Consider the following 19,701-nt stretch of genomic DNA (forward strand, 5'->3'; position numbering starts at 1 on the left):
GAGAAACCCCTGGTCATCTTGGACCTTCTTGCCACCGGACACAGGTGCCTCTTCCGCCAAGATTTGTGTGGCTGCTGGTGCACATCAGCTCCCTCACATTAAACTACTCTGCACAGGTTTCTTTCACAGGAAGAACTTTTCCCCCACCCCTACCCATAAAAGTCCTCCAGTGATGGGCGAGTGGCGATGGGGGTAGGTGAAGTGATCACCAGGAGTCCCTAGTAATAGACCCACACACAAGCGGTGACCGCAAGATGGTCGTCATGTGCCCCTGGTCTGGGATAGGGGGGCATTTTCAGCAGCAGCAGTCATGACTGAACAGGCCTTTTTAGGGGGCTAGAAAAGGTGCCCCAAACATAGGCTAGCCCACAAGACCTGACTGGATAACCATGTCCAGAGGGATCACTCCCAATGTGGTCGAAAACCAAAATTGTTTCTTGCAACTTGGAATGTCCGTACTCTACTAGATGGCTCAAAAAGTGAAAGACTCAAACAAAGAACAGCAATTGTTGCCCGAGAACTCTCGAGGTACAGCATCGACATCGCTGCTCTCAGTGAAACAAGACATGCAAATGAAGGCCACTTGAGGGAAGAGGGTGGCGGTTACACTTTCTTCTGGAAAGGAAAACCAGCAAGCGACAGGTGAATACATGGTGTTGGCTTTGCAATCAGAAACCTTCTAGTCAATTGCCTTACTAAGCTCCCCATTGGCCTCAACGAGCACCTTATGAGCCTCCGCATCCAATTGGTCAATAAGTCATTTGCCACTATCATCAGTGCATATGCACCAACTGAAGAAGAACAGAAAGAATTCTTCTACACTGACCTTGATAAAATTTTGTCATCCATTCCAAAAACAGATAAGATAATCCTCTTAGAGGACTTTAACTCAAGAGATGGCTGAGATTCTAACATATGGAGTAGAAGGAAGAAGTGGGCAAGACCAATTCCAAGGGCATCCTTCTACTCAGCAAATGTGTGATCACAAACACAATCTTCAGACAAAGCAACAAGAATAAAACAACTTGGCAACACCCTCGCTCAAAACAATGGCACCTCCTAGACTATGTCTGTGACGTTGTGCAGTCTATATGGTTTTATAAAAACATGATAATAAGTGAATATAATGTAACTGGAATAGTTTTATAAAAACATGATAAGTGAATATAATGTAACTGGAATATGCTTCATGCAAAAGGTCTCTTGTAAGGTATCATTACAAAGCTTATAATCTACTGAGTGTGATCATCCTATTTGTATAAATGTACCACTCTTGTATCTGAAACTAGAAATATGAAATATAACTCTGAGGGTCTATTGTAATTATGCAAAGTGTGGGCCATTAATGGTGGTTTGGAATCTTGATGACTCCCATTGTCTGCAGATGGCTGTGTTTACCTGTGAGTCTTCCTGTATATGTGTGTGCTGGCAAGTGGGTAATGAAGTCTTGCAGTGACATGTGATCATGTCACCTGAACTGGAATCCATCTTTAACCTGGTGCTTTTCCAGTGAGGGGGGGTGGAAACCCAGAGGGACAAAGGGTTCCCGCTTTATGCAAAAGATATATAAAGGGGTGGAAGAGAACAGAGGAGGAGAGGAGCCATCATGAAGAATCCCCTACCTATCACCTGAGCTGGAACAAGGGCTGTACCAGGGGAAAGAATTGTGCCCAGGCCTGGAAGGTGTCCAGTCTGAGAAAAAACTTACTGAAGCATCTCTCAGGGTGAGATTATCTGTATTCAGTTTGTTTAGATATAGATTTGTGCATTTTATTTTATTTTGCTTGGTGACTTACTTTGTTCTGTCTGTTACTACTTGGAACCACTTAAATCCTATTTTGTGTATTTAATAAAATCACTTTTTATCTATTAATTAACTCAGAGTATGTATTAATACCTGGGGGAGCAAACAACTGTGCATATCTCTCTATCAGTGTTACAGAGGGCGAACAATTTATGAGTTTACCCTGTATAAGCTTTATACAGGGTAAAACGGATTTATTTGGGTTTAGACCCCATTGGGAGTTGGGCATCTGAGTGCTAAAGACAAGCACACTTCTGTGGGCTGTTTTCAGATAAACCTGCAGATTGGGGCAAGTAATTCAGACCCTGGGTCTGTGTTGGAGCAGACGGGAGTGTCTGGCTCAGCAAGACAGGGTGCTGGAGTCCTGAGCTGGCAGGGAAAACAGGAGCAGGGGTAGCCTTTGCACATCGGGTGGCAGCTCTCAAGGGGGTTTCTGTGATCCAACCCATCACAATGTCATTGTAAGAACACAGGATCTAAGAGATGTCCAAATCAACCGTGTCATGAGAGGAGTCAACGATTGCTGGACTGACCACTGCCTGGTGAGGTCAATCATGTCCATCAGGATTGCACCGAAACATAGAAAGCCATCCAAATCACACAGACGGCAATACAACATCCAAAGACTTCAATCCTCAGTGCACCAAGAGAACTTCTAAACACTCCTCAGTGAAAAATATTGCATAATCAGACCTTATATATCTGTGCTTTTTATTGCACTACATGGGCTATAGAAAAAGATCAAGGCATTAATATTCTCTTAGCATAGTTTTTTGCTGGAATGATAATATACTTTGGGAAAGACAAGAGAGCAAGAAGACTTTCTATGTTGGCTGGGAGAGATTTAGAAACCAAGCATCTCTAATTGGAAAGATTTTTGTCATTTTATTTGTGGTAGTCAATGACTAGCTGCCCATATTTTTATAATTAGTTCTTTGTCTCGATTATTAAAGATGCACTTGATTTTCTCTTTGGTCCTCTGATGGATTTCAACTTGTTTATATGCAACTCCATTCATGTAGCTAGGCGGTCACGTCACTTGAGTCTCCAAAAAAGAGCATTTTAAAATTTTAAATAAGACCTGCTTCTCAGGTCTTATTAGCACCACTCCTGAGAATGAGGCTTCTGTGTAGGGTGTGATGACTCTTGAAGTTAAAGCTGCCATCACCGTTTTTTATCCATAGATTTGTTATACATTTTAATGCCTCAAAGGATTTATGTGATGCAACCAACATTTCTCTTTCTTTTCCTATGAAATGCTATTTATTTATCGAGCGGGGCCTAAATCAAAACCCAGCATCCACACACCAAATCCAAATTACATAACTGAACTTTACAGGTCAAATTCTGATCTCATGTACACTGATGTAAATTCAGAGTAACTCCCCTGAAATCAATAGAGTGACAGCAGTGTAAAACCAGTGTAGTTGTGAACAGAATCAAATTACATGTTTCTATAATGGGTAAAACCAAAATCCCAGATCCTAACACTCCCAGTCACGGGGGTACAAACACTGGATCGAAATCAGAACTTTCCCAGATTTGGGGGTGTTTGAGTTCAGGGCCAAATTTTCAGCTAGGCTATCACTAGGCTTTCTTTTGTGTATATCTCCAATGTACAGACACAAAACAGGCATTTAGCTTTTCACTGGCCCCCAGAGCTTTGATTTAGCCCATTACAGAGATAGGTTTGAGCTGTGAACTTTGACTGAAATCTGGATCTGGATCTAAGGCTTCAGTTCAGGCCCACCTCTATATATTTACCTTTTTAAACAATGCCCATTTCATCAGCAGCTGGTAACTTTGCATTAACTAAAAAATAAACACAAAATTAATAAATTACAAATCTAAAAAGGTCTTTCTTCATAAACCTGCCCCAAAATAATGTACCCTTGCTGGGGTTTCCACGTACTTGTCAAGCACAGCGCTAAGTAAATCACATTGTATTAATCTATCCATGGGATGTAAGTTTCTGTGCTGAAGCCCATTTCACAATGAACTGGTTTCAGTTCCCACTCTAGCCAAACTGAAAAAAGCCATTTTGTGCCATTGCTGTAATGAACGAGGGATCCAATATGATGCAAGTGGAGCTATCTCAACACCTCTTTCTCCATGTTCCCAAATTTGAAAAGTGGGAGAACAGGAAATAATTGATGAGACTGTTAACCCAAAGAGATGCTTTTTGGGGCAGAGGCTGTCACCAGCTTCCTGTTTAAGGGAAGATGGTACCCGTTTCTCCTGAAGGGAGGTGTTATCAGTCCTTGCTAGTAATGGACCTAACACACCATCCCTGGCTAGTCTTAATCATCAGTAAGTGACAAGGGACCAGTTCACAGGTAGTGAGACACAAGTCCAATACTTCTAAATGTGTGTCTGTACTGGAATGTTGCACTGACGTAGCTACACCAAGGCAAAACAAACCAGTATAGACAAGCCTTCAGATCTCATTGGCCAGGACAGGTGAAACTCAACCAGAGAAGGCAATGCTCTGATAACCGTTTGCACTGATACTGCACACACAGCACTATACAGCCATCCCCAGATCTGATAGATTTCTCCCCTAAGCAAATTAGACGGAAGACTCGTTACAATGAGAGAAACTTGACTCTGCAACAGCGTTAAGACACGTGGGATTCCCAGGATTTCCCATTATTTTAGGAGAGTTTGCTGGACATACCGCAAAGGGATCAGCCAGAGCACTGCCTCTGGGTGCCTGGAGGACTTCCTCAGTGCTGTGATTTGTAGTAATAGATCATCTAAGCTTCCCCAGGGACAGGAACATACAACACCACATTTTGTTCTGCTCACTTCTCATTGGTAGTGGGCTCTCTGTATGGAATGCATATGCTTTTGAGGGGACCAATGCTGCCTACAGGAACGTGCCTATTTGGTAGTGTGTAATGCAAAGATAGTATAGATTGCATGATTCTAGATATCTAGCCCCCACAGCTATGAATCCTACATCCTGGAGCACCCAGGACTGCCAGCAGTCATCAACAAGGGAGATACTGAATCTGGGTGGATACTGGGTAGTCAGTAAACTGGGAAAGCCTTATGAACCGCTCCCACTGCTTTAACTTGCTGTGGCTGTATGGCAGGCCCTAGTGGCTGGGAGAAGCAACCCTTCGAACAGCTCTAGGGAAAACCTGACAAGTGAATCCTCACCTATGCTATGCAACTAATCCTGTGGCCTCTTTGGAATGTGTGCCATGGTTGTCAGGCTGCCTGGATCTCCCTTCCTGAAGCAAGAGAATGGATCCATCAGACTGTTCTAAAGCTGCACCCCATTCCCAAGATCTCTAAAAAATTAAATGAAGAATATCATCTGGCACTGGGCCTGGCACACTGCAGTGAGGGTTGCTTTGATGTGTGAATTGCAAAAGAATGATTCATGTGCAATGAGGGTTTTATTCAAAGTGTGTATTTTTAGGTCATCGGGAACAGAAACTGCCCCTTAGCTGGGTGACATTCCACATTTTTCAACATTATAGCATAGACTGTCAATACTTGTAGCTATTCTGGTACTGTCTCTTTAAGATTAGTTGTGTGTAATCACTGGAGAGCATCCCATTATGAAGGTCTCTTACACACGATACAAGGCACACAGAGGGTCTGCATGCTCAGAGTCTAGGAGCCATCTTGTTATTTAAACTTTATATCCCTGATATCATTCTGAGTTCCTGTAGTACCACAGCTGCATAGTCACAAGAAGACACTCTCAGCTGCCTGACCATGCTAGAAAGCACAACAATACTATTGCTAAAATTCAAAGTGACACTCATTCCCCATGCCCATCCTTTTAATGCTGCTTTTGTAGAGACTAAGGTGTTATTCAGGTCTTTATGAACTCCCATTAAGCCACCTTGGTGTCCCATGAGAGAATTACTGTAGTATCCCGATTGATTGTAGAAGACAGAGAAGTGAAATTTAGAAATAACGGAACCTGCACTGGATAAATGGGACAGCAATGTATGGCAATATTGAGGTTCTGAAAATCCCAGTGGTTGCATGGCCAAGTAAGAAATTAGCACCTAGACAACTTGTGTGCCCAGTAAAGAGAGCCTATTTAAGAAAAATGGAAGGCAAAAATCTGGTTTGAATATTCCCTATTTCCTGAGCATCCTAAAGCTGGCCAGCCCAAGCCCATGCCGAGTGGCAAAGGCAGCCTTTCGAAAGTTCTTCAAAGTAAGTGTCTTGGAATCTGCAAACCTCGGTTCTGTTCCCAGATCTACGTGACTGCTGTGTGAATTTGGGAAGTCACTTCAGTTCTCTTTGCGTCAGTTTCCCCAGCTGTAAAATGAGGGCAATAGCCATATTTGTAAAGTTCTTTGCGATCCCTGGATGAAAACAGAGATATCTGAGCAAAATATTATTGGGTCAATTTCAGCCTTTATGCTGCCCTATTAATGTCAATAGATCCACACCAAAGGTGAATTTATTATTATTATATTTTCACCTACAAGATGCACAACTTAATCAGTAAGGAAATTTATACATGTACCGAACATATGATATATGAGGTTTTTGCTCATAACTTTCTTATATCTTAACTAATTATCAAACATATTAAAGAGATATAGACCTTGATCCTGCACCATTAAAATCAATGAGAGCTTTGCCATTGACTTCAATGAATACAGGATCAAGTCCTCAGTGACCTCTTAGAGGTTTACACTGAAGGACATTCATATACCAATTTTGATATTCCAAAAATTAGTCATTTTTTGATCACAAAGAGTCAGCAAATTTCAAAAAAGAACAAAACAAGTATTCTTATCATCCTCAGCTAACCCAAAATCAGCTGAACAGTTTTTGTTCAAGCTTTCAAAAACAATTCTCTTTTGGGAAGCAGGCCAAAATTACTTCACAAAAGGAATTTGTTTAGGAAGCTAATGACGTAAGGATGGGCCACTGGAGAACACCAGTAGATCATATGTGAATATTGCCTCCATAGTCATCTAGACACCACATAGACAGTGTAAGCTGCTTTAACCAAGAAACACAGCAGCATCTGGCACATGCCCACTTTCAGCCCCATTGGTATCTCTTTCCCGAACTAATATGGAAATCACTCAGAAATGAGAATACAAAAGATGTGCCCAGATTGTGTTTTCACACCAGTGTAAATCCAAAGTAACTCCACTGAAATAAATGGAATTAGTCCAGTTTTACATCTCAGCAAAATCCTACCCAATATGTTTTTGATAATAATGTGTATTACAGTAGCATCTAAGGGCCAGCCAACAATGGGACCTCACTGTACAAACAGAGCAGTCAATGGTCCTTGCCTCAAACAGCTGACACACTAAATAGACCAGACAGACACAGGGAGGGGGAAGGAGTGTGAACAAGGTGATGGCAGTAAATGTCATGTTAGCTCCATGTTTTTTGTTTTGTTTTTTGGTGGGATGAATTTACTTAGGAGGAGGATCAGCTAAATGGACAGAAAAGGGGAACAAGGGCACAGGGCAGTGGGAGAAGAGGAGAAGAGGGCAGATGTGGAGTGAAGTGACTGTGAGGGAAAGGGAGGTTTGGAGCAAACAGCCAGTCAACACAGAGCAGTCCAATGAAAATGGTAGCAAGTTCTGTGAATTGCCAAAGGTCCCTGCTTTGGCTGCTTCAGCTGCTACTGGCTGGCTCCTCTCTGCAGTTTTCCCTCAAGGCTACATGGTGAATAGACAACCTCTGAGTCCTACTGCCCCTGTAGTGTGTGTTTGTGAGTGGAAGGGGATCTTCCCTGCACAGTTTTAGATCCAGGGGTTGGAGTGGAGGGGTGGTCCTGACTGGGCCCCAGGGGTCCTCCTCTCATTTACACAAACATAAATCAGGAACTCCTACAGATATATGAAACCTGTAGAGAAACAGGTCTAAATGGGATGCAAAAGATCATTTAGCAAGATTTGCATGCATTTGTGTGTTTCACTTTTACAGTGAGGTGGCCTCAAAAACAGAAAGATTCAGAAGCTATAAGTATAGTGGAAAGCAAGTATGAGCAGAAGTCTCCTTGCCTGTTATTCTCTGGTACTGAAAAATTCAGAACTCGGCAGGTGAAAGAGCAAATTATTGCCATCACAGGGTCCTAGGCAAATGGCCAGTTTACTTTGATTTTGGTAAGTTTAGCACAGACAGTAATGTTCCTGTAGAGTGCCTCCACATGTTCAGGTGTGGTGTTGCAGGGTTTTTATTTTAAGTTTTGTGCCCCCTTTAGCCATTCTGGTTCCACAGTAATCTATCATTTTCTCTGTTACTACTCAGTCCATTCCCCTCCAGGTCCAAAAAGTCCAAAAATAGGAAACTCAAAATCTAACAGACTTCAAGCCCATCTCCCAACATTTATCTGGACCTTCTTGTTCTTGGTCTCATGCACCCCCTCTTTGTCCAGGGGCGAGGCCGGGGAACCCAGGCCTGCCCTCTCCTATGGGTACCAGCCCAATGACTCTGTTTTAGGCAGACAAAGACTGTTTCCTTCATCCCTCCACCACTTCCATGAGCTGCTCCTACCCTCAACACACTTATCAATGTCTTCACCAGATCTCTAGACTATGCTATCCTTGCCTAGACCTGTGATGTGTCAGAGCTTCTCCCTAGCCAGCTACGATGGTGGCTCTTCCCTGCAGCAGCTGGGCTGCACTGCAAGCACTCCCTCTGCCTCGTGCTTTTAGAGCAGTCGATTCCTCCCTCTTCCTGGAGCTGAGGTTTGTGTCACAGGCCTCTTGCCTTGGAATAGTCAGCTGCAAGGCTTTTGCCAGCTTCCTTTAGCTAAATGCTGTCTCTATTTGGCCTTCCCAGCTGGAGGGCTCAGCAGACCAGCCATCTTCTGTGAGAGAGGAGGCAGCCTATATGCTGGCCCCTTTCTCCCAGTTCGTCCTCCAACTGGTTGGGGAAGACAGGAGCCATGCCTCATGCACTCTGCCAGACTCCTAGTCCCAAGCCTTTAAAGAAACAGTGCCTATCTTTCTCCCAATCACTGCTTATTCTGGTATCAGAGGGGTAGCCGTGTTAGTCTGAATCTGTAAAAAGCAACAGAGGGTCCTGTGGCACCTTTAAGACTAACAAAAGTATTGGGAGCATAAGCTTTCGTGGGTAAGAACCTCACTTCTTCAGATGCAAGTCAAGGACCCTCTGTTGCTTATTCTGAGTACTGCTTCTTCTCTAGCTCTATCCCTCCTTAGGTCCTTGAATATCTTTATTGGGCCTATCAAAATCATTAAAGAGCCATGACAGGTGGTGGGGTGGGCTGATGATTAGGGCAGGCCACCCCATCACAGTTCCCTTATAGGAAATATTACAGGAATCTTTACAGTAAGGATCAAAATACCACATTCCACATGTTATACACTACAAACAGCAGAGGGCACTCACATCCCACTGAAAGCTTCTCTCTCTCTCTGGACTCCACTGCTTTGGAATACAAATCATGGCTGTTCAACGTGACAAATTTGCAAGAGGTTTGTTTTGTTTTGTTTTGTTTGTTTGGGTTTTTTTTGCATGACCACTTTGTCCATTTCATCTCATGGATGCAGTTGCACTGCCTTTAATCTGATAAGCAGTGTTGCTAATGGCAGTGAAATTTCACTTGCAGCTGTTTTGGTGAATACAAATGCAGCAGAGGAAGATGTGCTGAGGGCTCTCATCCTCGTTGGCCCACACTGCAAGGCAACATCTATGTAAATTTAGGAGCCATGATCTTCTTAGCATATGCACAACATGCCTCAGGTGGCACGTGACCAGGATTCATCATTGATACAGCCCGACAGCCTCTATGATTCTATGATTGCAGCTCCACCAGTGGCAGCATCACTGGGGGCTACAATATAGACAGGACTAAGGCATTTTTACCACTTCGTTATCTAATTTTACTGCGATCAAGGTTAGACGGCAAAGTGGTCAGAACACCTAAATCCTGGATGCTCTAGATTTCTAGACTCCAGACTTCCTGTATAACACAGGCCATAGAACTTCCCCCAAATAACTCCTGTTTGATAGAGCATATCTTTTTTAAAAATCCAATTTTGATTTAAAAATTCCTAGCGATGGAAAATCCACCACAACCTTCAGTAAATTATTGCAGTGGTTAATTACCCCTGCTGTTAAAAAATATTCCTTATTTCCATCTTCCACTATTGCTCTCACTGGTGGAGCTGCAAAGGTGACCAATTATGTGTCCTAATTTCCCTTGTGTAGACAAGGCTACAGGTAATACACTGAAGCATTAGTGGGTGTTATTTCTCTCTCTCTCTCTCTCTCTCTGCTACTTCTTCCTTGCAGTATTTGGCATCTCTAAATGATGAAAACCATCGAGCATTTAAATGCACTTTTGTGTTTGCTGCTTCACCAATTAGCTGTACAATATTGCCTCATTGATCATCCTTGAACTGTTGTTGTGTCCATACACACCCTCTAATACCTACTGTTTCCTCCCTATGAACTTTTCAAGGAGATGGACACCAAGATGTTGTAGATTCTCTGCTTCTCAATCCCTAACAGGGCAGTAGCCTGCAATTTGGAATGTGTAAGCATGTTAGCCAATCTGTTGCCCCCTGGCCACACTATATCCATAATCTCCCAAGGAAGGCATGCCGTGACACACACTTTGATGATCACTAACACAGCAGATGTGGGTAGGCAGGCACATCTAGCAGTGGGGTAATGAAAGGTCTGTTGAAGAAAAGCAAATCTGCCAGTTCACTGTAAGAAATGCTGAGCCCCCAAAATTAAAAGTTATACACTATGGTGTACATGGCGCATGCCTGCCTCTATTCATGGTCTCTGTTCCTGTGGGACTGAGAACAGAGCACAGTCATTCTGTAATACCAGGAAGCTGGGACTTGCATTGCTTTTTCTTCATTACTTTGTGGTCCTGATTGCTCCTATCAGTGGAATGAATAACTTTGTACCTCTACATCAAAAGTTTTCTGAAATGTGGTTGTATCTAGAGGGACCCAAGTAGAACCTTCTTTGTTTGCCCTTTTGATCCTATTTTACTGTGTTTGTAAATATTCAGAGTCAGCAGTGTGGTTGTTTTCTGCTGCACTACCTGTGTAATCTGGCTGTAAAGCTGATTCAACCAGCATAGGAAGAATTGTTCCAAAATAAAGATAATAGGTTGTGTCAAACCAATTGAGAGGCTCTTATGCTATACACCCTTCCTGCTAGCAGCATAGTTAAGAAAAGGGGGCATCACTGGGCTCTCTCTACAGCTCAGGAACACAGGACTTCACTTTTGGCCCCTTGTGGCCATTACAGCCCAGTATACATTAGAGCGGCCCAAAAGCTGCTCTAACAGTGTAGAGGGAATGCTATTCACAGAGCAGCACTAGTACCAGAAGAGTGAAAAGGTGGGGGTTAAGCCACCTTTGCATCATGCCCCCTAATTTGCACTCTGCATTTTGACCATATCAGGGGATCTGGTACTAAGCCCCAGATCCTCAAAAGTATTTAGGCACCTCACTCCCTTTGATTTCAATGGGAATGAGGAACCTAAATACCCATTAGAATCTGGGCCTTAGTTTCTTAGTTTCGTTAGTTTCTGTGGGAACCAACAAGTGAATTTTTGAAGAGATTTATTAGAAATGTTTGTGCTGCCTTCAGAATGTGAAATAAATAGGGCCCAGGGGGCAAAATAACCTTCCTCTATGAAACGGGGCAGGGGGAGAGGGGGAGACATAGTAAGACTTTGGGATTTGATTGTTAACAAGTCACTGTAACATGCCCTTTATTGCAAGTTTAATTAATACATTCAAAACAATAACACAGACAAAGAGATTCCAGTGACTGTTATAGATGTGGCAAACATTCCAGCCTGCTTTCCTTTCATGATTATTTATACAATATTTGGAACACTTGCAAAAATCATGTTCATTAAAGCCCTGGATATTGGCAACTAACCAATAACTGCAGGGAAGCAACAAGGTGGCTGGGGTTTTGTTTGTTTTTAAGAAGAAAAAAAATCACAAATGTCAATCAAGAAACACTGCAAAATAAAATGGAACCTCCTCAGCAGCTAACCTATTGCACAGAACTGCAGTGAAGCTTTGACAGTATTTTCAAAGGCTTCAGGGGCGTCAGTTGCAAACGTTCTGCAGCTCCTCTGCTGACCAAGGAGTGTTATATAGCCAGAGTCTTCCTTTCCCTTACAAAACTGTCAGGCACAAATGGGCAGAAGGATATTGGCTGCAAGGGACTCGGAAGCTCCTCCCAGAGACTGGATCCTGATATTTTTGGAGGATTTCTTTTAACTCAGTTACAAACCTTAGTGAAGGAAACAAGTTACCACAGCACCAGTAGCAGAGAGAGAAATCTCTGCTTCTAGGCAGAGCATAGCTCTCTGGCTTTCTCTCTCTTATACCTTCCTAAAGCTACCTTGGATGTGATTGTTCATTTCACTTATGGAGGAAAACTGTACTGTCTGGTGGGGGGAAATGCTGATACTCTGGATGTTGGTGTGTCTGTGAAAACAAGGGGTGTAAGTGAAAGAGAGAGAAGATCATGAGGAAGAAGAGGTTTTGAAGAAAAAAAAATCCAAAACATTTGCCTGAAAATTGATGGTGCTTCTGGGCTCAGTGTTTTTTCTCTGGAGGAAAAGGTTGAATTTGGTGCAGTGCTTACAGTCTATCTATCCAGCTGGTGAACCTTATTGGTTTGAAAATTCTCTATTTTGGATGTAACGTGGGACATTTTTAGGACATTCTCCTGTTTTATAAAAATCATCATGAATTCAGTGGCTGGAAATAAAGAGAGAATTGCAGTCACAACCAGAAGCAGGAAATACGGGGTAAGTTATCCATACATGAAATGCAGGGAATCTTTTAAATCCATCTGCGCTAAGGGTTTTAATTCCCCCTCCTTCCCAAGGACCCATGCTATAGCTTGCCCTGTAAGCCTGTGACAAATGATACCAACATGTGAACCTTATTAAGCTGCATGTTCCCATTCAGAGCTTCACCTGGCTGAGTATATTACTTGGTCTAGTCAACCAGCTCTCAACTGCATGAAGTACACTGGGTTCCTTCCCCCCCGCGATCGCTGTAGACTTTCGCCCTCCTCATCCTCCCTGCATCACTTTGTTTTTATTTCCAGCCCCGGGTTGCATTTCAATGTGCGATTCTAGCTGACCTCGCTTTGCACGGCCCCATACCGGTCGGGATCGATTCTGTCGATTACACGTGCAGTGTGTATTGACACCCCCTGCCCGGGAAGGAGTCCCCGAGCTACCGCAGTGCGTGGGGCTGGAGACAGCCGTGGGGTGGGGATCGGAAGCGGTACCGCTTTGCCCCCCCCTCCCCCGGCCCCAGCCGCTCTCAGGTGGCCGCCCGGAGACAATGCAGGGCGCGGGGGGCCGGGCGCTTCGCAGCTGGGGTCGGTCGAGCAGCCGCAATCACCGACGGCAGCTGGCCGGCCCCGCGAGGTCTGTCCGCCGCCGCCCGCGCCTCACTCGCTGCCTCCCCCTCTGCTCCTCCTCCAGGTGACCGAGCCCTGCTCCCCCACCAAGCCCGCGGCCCCCTTCTCCCCCGAGAGCTGGTACCGGAAAGCTTACGAGGAATCCCGGGCTGGGAGCCGCCCAGCCCCAGAGGGAGCCGGCTCCGTCCTGGGCTCGTCCGGCACCCCGTCCCCCGGATCGGGCACCTCCTCGCCGGGCTCCTTCAGCGGCTCGCCGGGTCCTGCCTCCCCGGGCATCGGCAGCAGCTCCCCGGGCTCGCTGGGGGGCTCCCCGGGCTTCGGCACGGGCTCGCCGGGCTCCGGCAGCGGGGGCGGTTCCTCCCCGGGCTCTGGCAGCGGGGGCGGCTCCTCGCCGGGCTCCGGCAGCGGGGTCTGGTGCGAGAACTGCAACGCCCGCCTGGTGGAGCTGAAGAGACAGGCTTTGAAACTGCTCATCCCCGGGCCCTTCAGCAGCAAGGTGAGCGGGGCCGGGCGGGCGGGAGAGCCGCGTGGGCTGGGTTTCCGCCAGGGGGGCACGGCGGGTTGTGGGCAAACACTCCCTGGGGGCAGGCGGGGGCATTAACTGCCCCTCCACAGCTCATGCTCCCACCCCCATTCACAAAGCCAGCGGGGCTCCACTGACGCCAGCAGACTCACAGCCAGGATTGATGGAGGTCGGGGTCACCCCTAATTTGGGGGGCGGGCTTTTAAATACCCTATTTTTATTCCCCATTTTCTAGCTCTTCTTTCCCTCCAGCCCTCCCCCCCCCCTCGCTTTGTCCCTGTTGGAATTTCTCCTCCGCCCTTGCACATGTGGAAGGCTTCTGGACGTTTTGAGTCAGTCCCTCAAGCCTTTCTTTGCCTCCCCCTTTCATTCCATTGCTGGTATTTTTGTTCTCTGATTCCCCAGGTACCTATTGTATTGTTTGGTAACAGAGGATGGGCTACGGTGCAAATGTCTGAGCATCTGTGGTCCCTCTCCCACTTCATACCGCTTCTCTCTTCCCCTCTAGGGGCCAGACTTTCAAACAAGCACCCAGATCTCTCTAGGTACTTACTTGGCCCTTAACACTAGTATCTTGAGTACCTTTTAATTATCAATACAGTTATTCTCATAGCATCCCTGGGAGTTAGGGAACTACCATTAGCCCCATTTTACAGATGGGTAACTAAGGAGGAGAAAGTGAAGTACCTAAACTCACACAGGGAGTCTGTCAGAGCAAGCAATTGCACCCAGGTCCCCAGAGTCCCCAGCTACAACCTCAATCATAAGGGCAATGATCTCTCTTAAAGAGATGAGGGATCTGGCCACAGGTGTCATATTGGAAGCTGCTGGGTGCAGAACATTTTTGAAAATCTGGTTCTTATTTAAGTGCCTAAAGCAGAGTTGTTTTTTTGGCTCTGACTGTGAGTGGTCAGCATTGGAAAATGTGGCCCTACTAAAGCCATCTTCTGTAGTCAGTAGTTTTTCCACTTGTATTGCAGATGAAGATTAAGGTGAACAGCCCTGAAAGAGTGATCAGCAGCTCTTGTGCTGATTGAGTGCCAACAGAATTGTAAGCACTGGACTCCTCCATAGCAACCCTGCAAGTGCTGTATTGTGAATAGGTCTAGAGCTCCCAGAATGTAACACAATGCAATTGTGTTTGCACTGTTGGGCCCAAGTACTATCAAATGATAATATTTACTTTTCCACTTCAAAGAGTTTTCATTAGTGGTTACAATAAAGAAGTACCAGGAAAAGAGCTGATTGCTGTGGAAGGGTCTTTAGTACTGTTGTTGTATTTACCATTATTTATTTATTTATGTATGTGCCTTGTGTTGTGAAAGGGAATCAGTGTGATCCCAAACAACAGAATAAGGGCTAGTAGTAACCTCATCTCAATAGCTGGTTTGTTTAAGCTGAATTATTCACAAACCGGGAAAAAAAAGTATGTTGAAAGGGTTAAATTGACTTAAATATTCATAACTGTTGCTGAATCCCGAGGAAGCTGTGCTTGGAATTAATTTATTTAAAATTTTCAGGTTACATGATATGCAACAGCTATGACTTGCCAGCTTTGGAATTACTGCCCGTGTGATTGTCATAATGTGAGCTTTGAGATAAGAGGGGGAATCATATTTTACAGTAATGGTTGGATAAATCATAAACTGTAGGGTTTTCTGCCCATCATAAAATGTCAGGCATTAAATGATAGATCTCATTGTATGAGGTAAAAACTCTTCCGCACTCTTGTATGGTTCTCTATTATAACACTCTAAAGGCTGCAGTCATTACCTTCATTCCCAACTGCATTAAATCCCCTGGAATCACTTACCTTAGCATTGTCCACTCAAATAAATAAATAAATAAAATACATTTTAAAAAATCCAGCTGCCAATGATGGCGTTATAGAGGCCTGATCCTGCAAGCCTTATGCACTTGAGTAATTCTTCCTCCCTCTCCTCCTTAATGTCCCTTCTCTCTTCCCCTTCCATTTAGCATGCCCCCCATTCACAAATGAATAAACAAATTATGGAATTAACATACCATTTACAAACCATCACTCTGCTTGTATGTGTGCATGGATATCCCTTTCTCCTATCTTTTGTCTACCTTGTCTATGTAAGCAGGACTTAGAATTGCGACAGGGACTGTCTACTCTGTTTGTAGCTGCCTAGGACAATGGGGCCTCATTCTTGGTTAATCTCTAGGCACTACCATAATAAACATAATGTGAGTAGTTCTTTATTAGGGTTATTTGTAAAGATTCCTCATGTAAGACTTTCAGGATCAGGCCCATAAATGGATCTAGTGTATTACTGTTCTTAGCGTTCTGAAAGTTGCTGAACACCCTCAGCTCCCACTGAAACAATTCTGCTCCCATTGATTTCAATGGGCATTTGACAATTTAATTCAGTAGGAGCAGGTCAAATGTATGGTTCTCAGTATCCCTCAGGAGCAACTTGCTCAGCACCTTGCAGGATCCATAGTGTCCACCATAATATGGTTAATTACTAACATCCATTTGTAACTATGAAATATTGGGAGGATCATCAAATAGGGGATCTAAAAAGCATCAGTCATCTCGTATGGATCTAGCTGACCTACACGGTTTTTTTTGTTTTGCTGCTGCTGCTGAAAGTAGCCTGGAAATTTCATAAGCATTATATCTATAGTCAGCAAAATATATTTTTTCATTTTGCATTTATATTGTATTTAAAATGCATATAACTTTGGGTAGTTGATATTGTAGTAGTGAATATAATAATCCATTAGCAGCTTTATTTTGGCATATACACAATAGAGATTAATAGAATCTGCAATGATTTATCTGAACCTGTACCTACATAAATTCTTTCATACTGAGTAATCATATAATTTAAAATGTTTGCATATATCTATCTAGCCTAATACCACACTTAATTGCTGTGTAAGCAGACTGAGTATGAAGCTATTCAGTGAAGCATTACATTGGTACAGAAAAAGCAATACTTAACATGGAACAAGGCTGTCTCTGACTAGCTCATTGTTAGCACTGAGGTGTGGAGCTTTAACTTTAACTAGAAACATTCATTCTAAATATGTCAACAGGATGGAAATTTAAGGTTTTTGTTGTTTGGCAGAAAGATTAGTTCTAATTACAGAAGTTCTACCTTAGTTTAACCATTTAAATGCTGCACTCCTGGCATCTGGAACAGGCATCATAAAGCTCAAATCCCTTTTCCTCTGGTGATACAGATATAAACTATGTACACAAACTAGCTATCTGCATTCAAGGGGTTAAGTACTATGAGAATGAGATGAGTTACTGTAACTGTACCCTGAAACACATATGTGTTGAATCTGATTAACACAACTGATCTTAGAAGGTTATAATTAATTATACACTGTGCTGTATATTAAAAGGAATTCAGTATATTTTAGAGGCAATTTTAATGAAGTATGCCATTTGAACAGCAATAGGGACTGTCTCAGAAATGAATGACTATTGGTAGGTTTTTATTCCTTAATCCTTTTCTCCTTTAAAAGAGTTCATTAAGCTTTTTTCTGAACCTGGCCCATTTGGAATATGTCTTCAGAAGGGCATCAGACTCAACTTTATCTATAAACATGTATAATGTGATATCTTTACATTTACTATAGACTTGAGATTAAATCTTGTCTGCATGTAAGTCAGTGGCAAAATTCCCATTGACTTCAATGATGCTAAACATAAACACAGACATTATGTATTAAAAAAAAAAATGGGTTAACTAAAGATTCTGCTCTGTGTGCGTATATATAAATAACATGAATATTCAGATCAAGAGTGCAGTCTCAGGCTTTCCAAAGTTATCTTGTTCTGGGGTTCAACGAAATCCAAAATATGGCCTTTACCAGAAGAGGTAATTTAAATTGGAAATAATTTCCGTGCTTACATTTATCTACCTGAAACATCTTAACTAAACGTTAGAGATGGCCGAAACAGAGGTTAGTTTTGTAAAACACCATCTGTTAAGTGGTTTGTATCCTGGTCCATTTAGCTGAATGGCCCACAATTTCAGGGTGGTGGATAAATAGATCTGGTTTAGGCCCATGACTAACCATGAAAAGTCCTGTGGATTATGGGCGAAAAAAATTACATCTTGCATTTTTCTGAAACTTTTGCTCACTTGTTCTCATGTATTGTTGATTTAGCCTTTTCCCATTTCAGAAGTGTTCAGTAGTCAAAGGCTTGACTAATAATATTAATAATGAAAAAAGCTGCGCAGTTGATATAATGGAAAAATAGGTTCCTGATAGCTTGTAGCTACTTTAGAAACCTTCCCAGTAGAGACAGGACAGTAATGAACCCTTCCTCGAAGCTTAGTAAGTGGCAGAATAATGGAATTTCATTTCTGTCTAGACCTTTAATTTGTGAACAAGCATGGTCAGCCAGTACAGTGACTTAATTCACTGTGCAAAAATATCAGGCACCTAATCATTTCATCCCAACTCATTGTAATGCAGATAGGATTATTGCATTAGAAATCTGATTTTTAAATGGCCTGGGGCAGTAATTTGTCAGCATTTGGAGGGATTAACTCCATTAAAGTTTAGACAGCAACAGCTATTCTTTTGTATTGCATCACAGGTCACAATACCAAACATTTAGTATAAGTCATCTGCACCACATTTTGCAATTGCATATCTCCTGGCAAATAGGGATGTCCCCACATTCTTCCTCCTGTGCCCTGGAATTACAGCTGCTTAGAATGGTTCAAATTAGATATGTATAGTGGAGAAAGCAGACCTAGGAATATATCTTCACCAATGAAAAATGCATGCAAACTTGCCATTGAAAGCAGCCGGAGGTCACCTGGGCTACAGTTCACTCTGAGACTCCTGCATGTGAGATAATGTTGATATGATTATTTTGCCCAAACTTGCATATGGCAACTTTGCTTTGGGGAAAGGTGAAAATACTGTATGTTAAGAAGATCCCTTCTTATGAAGTTGTCAAGGTTCTTAGCTATGCAGTCACCTCTATGGGATCACAGAGGCTTACTGTTATTGACTGAAATGGAAATTAGGACCAGGCCCATCTCTATATTCAATTGGTTGGAGACTGTTTCCCTTTCTGAACAGAAAATACTGCCAGAGGGCCATGGCCCGACCTCGGGGGTTGGGGGAGGGGGAATTGCATAAAATGAAAATTTCAGTCAATTTCTGTGAGTGAGGAGGGGCGGGCAGTAACATTCTGACGAAACTCTGCCCTTCCACAAACTGTGAAATGGGTTTGCCAAACCCATTATTCAGAAACATGTCAATGCTTAGTGTATAGCTAGCCCCTTACGTAAGGTGACTTTTGAGTATTTTGGTCAATTCAAGGTGTCTTCTACAAGCCACAGAGAATACACTAGGCTCCCAAGTAGTTTCCTAACTAAACACATTGGATTATCTTCCTAAATGGGAATATAATCATTTGTAGCAATTTTTTGTGTGTGCTACAAGAACAGAGTGCCAGTGTATAATTTTGGGAAGAATGTTCCATAATGAATTCCCTTGACAGTACTAGTGAAAATATCACATACTATGAATATGGGCCATCAGTATGTAATGGGATGCTTGCTTATGTCAGCAGATTATTAGAAAGATCACAGTATTTGTGAATTTAGGGCTGAAAGAGGCTTGCACAGCTTTAGCCACATCAGCAGTGAGCCCTTTAAGATCAGAAATTGAGATGCTTCCAAGCACTGAATTGGACAGCCCATCTCTGCACTATACCTGACTTTCATGCTTTGCATTGTTATGTAATGGGGTTGCTGCTTTTTGTGGCAATGGTACGTATGTCCGAACTGTGAGGCATGTCACACATGATTTTGACTGGTATGTCATACTGCTAGTTTATAACATGTCACAATGGAGGTGTCATGCTACGGCATAAAAAACACGTGCATGGCATTCCTCACACTTTACTAACATATATGTTAGATGCTATCAAGAACTGCAAGTCCACTTCATGTTTTGGATAGGC

The 19,701-nt window shown here is 43.2% G+C and overlaps 1 protein-coding gene across 1 annotated transcript in view; it reads left to right on the forward strand.

The window, feature by feature from the left end:
• Window positions 1–12,515: 12,515 nt before the first annotated feature.
• KIF26B (kinesin family member 26B) overlaps window positions 12,516–19,701 on the forward strand; it is a 424,817-nt gene continuing 417,631 nt past the window's right edge. Inside the window, exons 1-2 of the mRNA XM_065401573.1 lie at window positions 12,516–12,578; window positions 13,269–13,700. Of these exons, the coding sequence (XP_065257645.1) occupies window positions 12,516–12,578; window positions 13,269–13,700 (495 nt within the window). The remainder of the gene's footprint in view (window positions 12,579–13,268; window positions 13,701–19,701) is intronic.

The sequence above is a fragment of the Emys orbicularis genome, chromosome 3 (genome assembly GCF_028017835.1).
Source record: "Emys orbicularis isolate rEmyOrb1 chromosome 3, rEmyOrb1.hap1, whole genome shotgun sequence".
Classification (NCBI taxonomy): Eukaryota; Metazoa; Chordata; order Testudines; family Emydidae; genus Emys; species Emys orbicularis.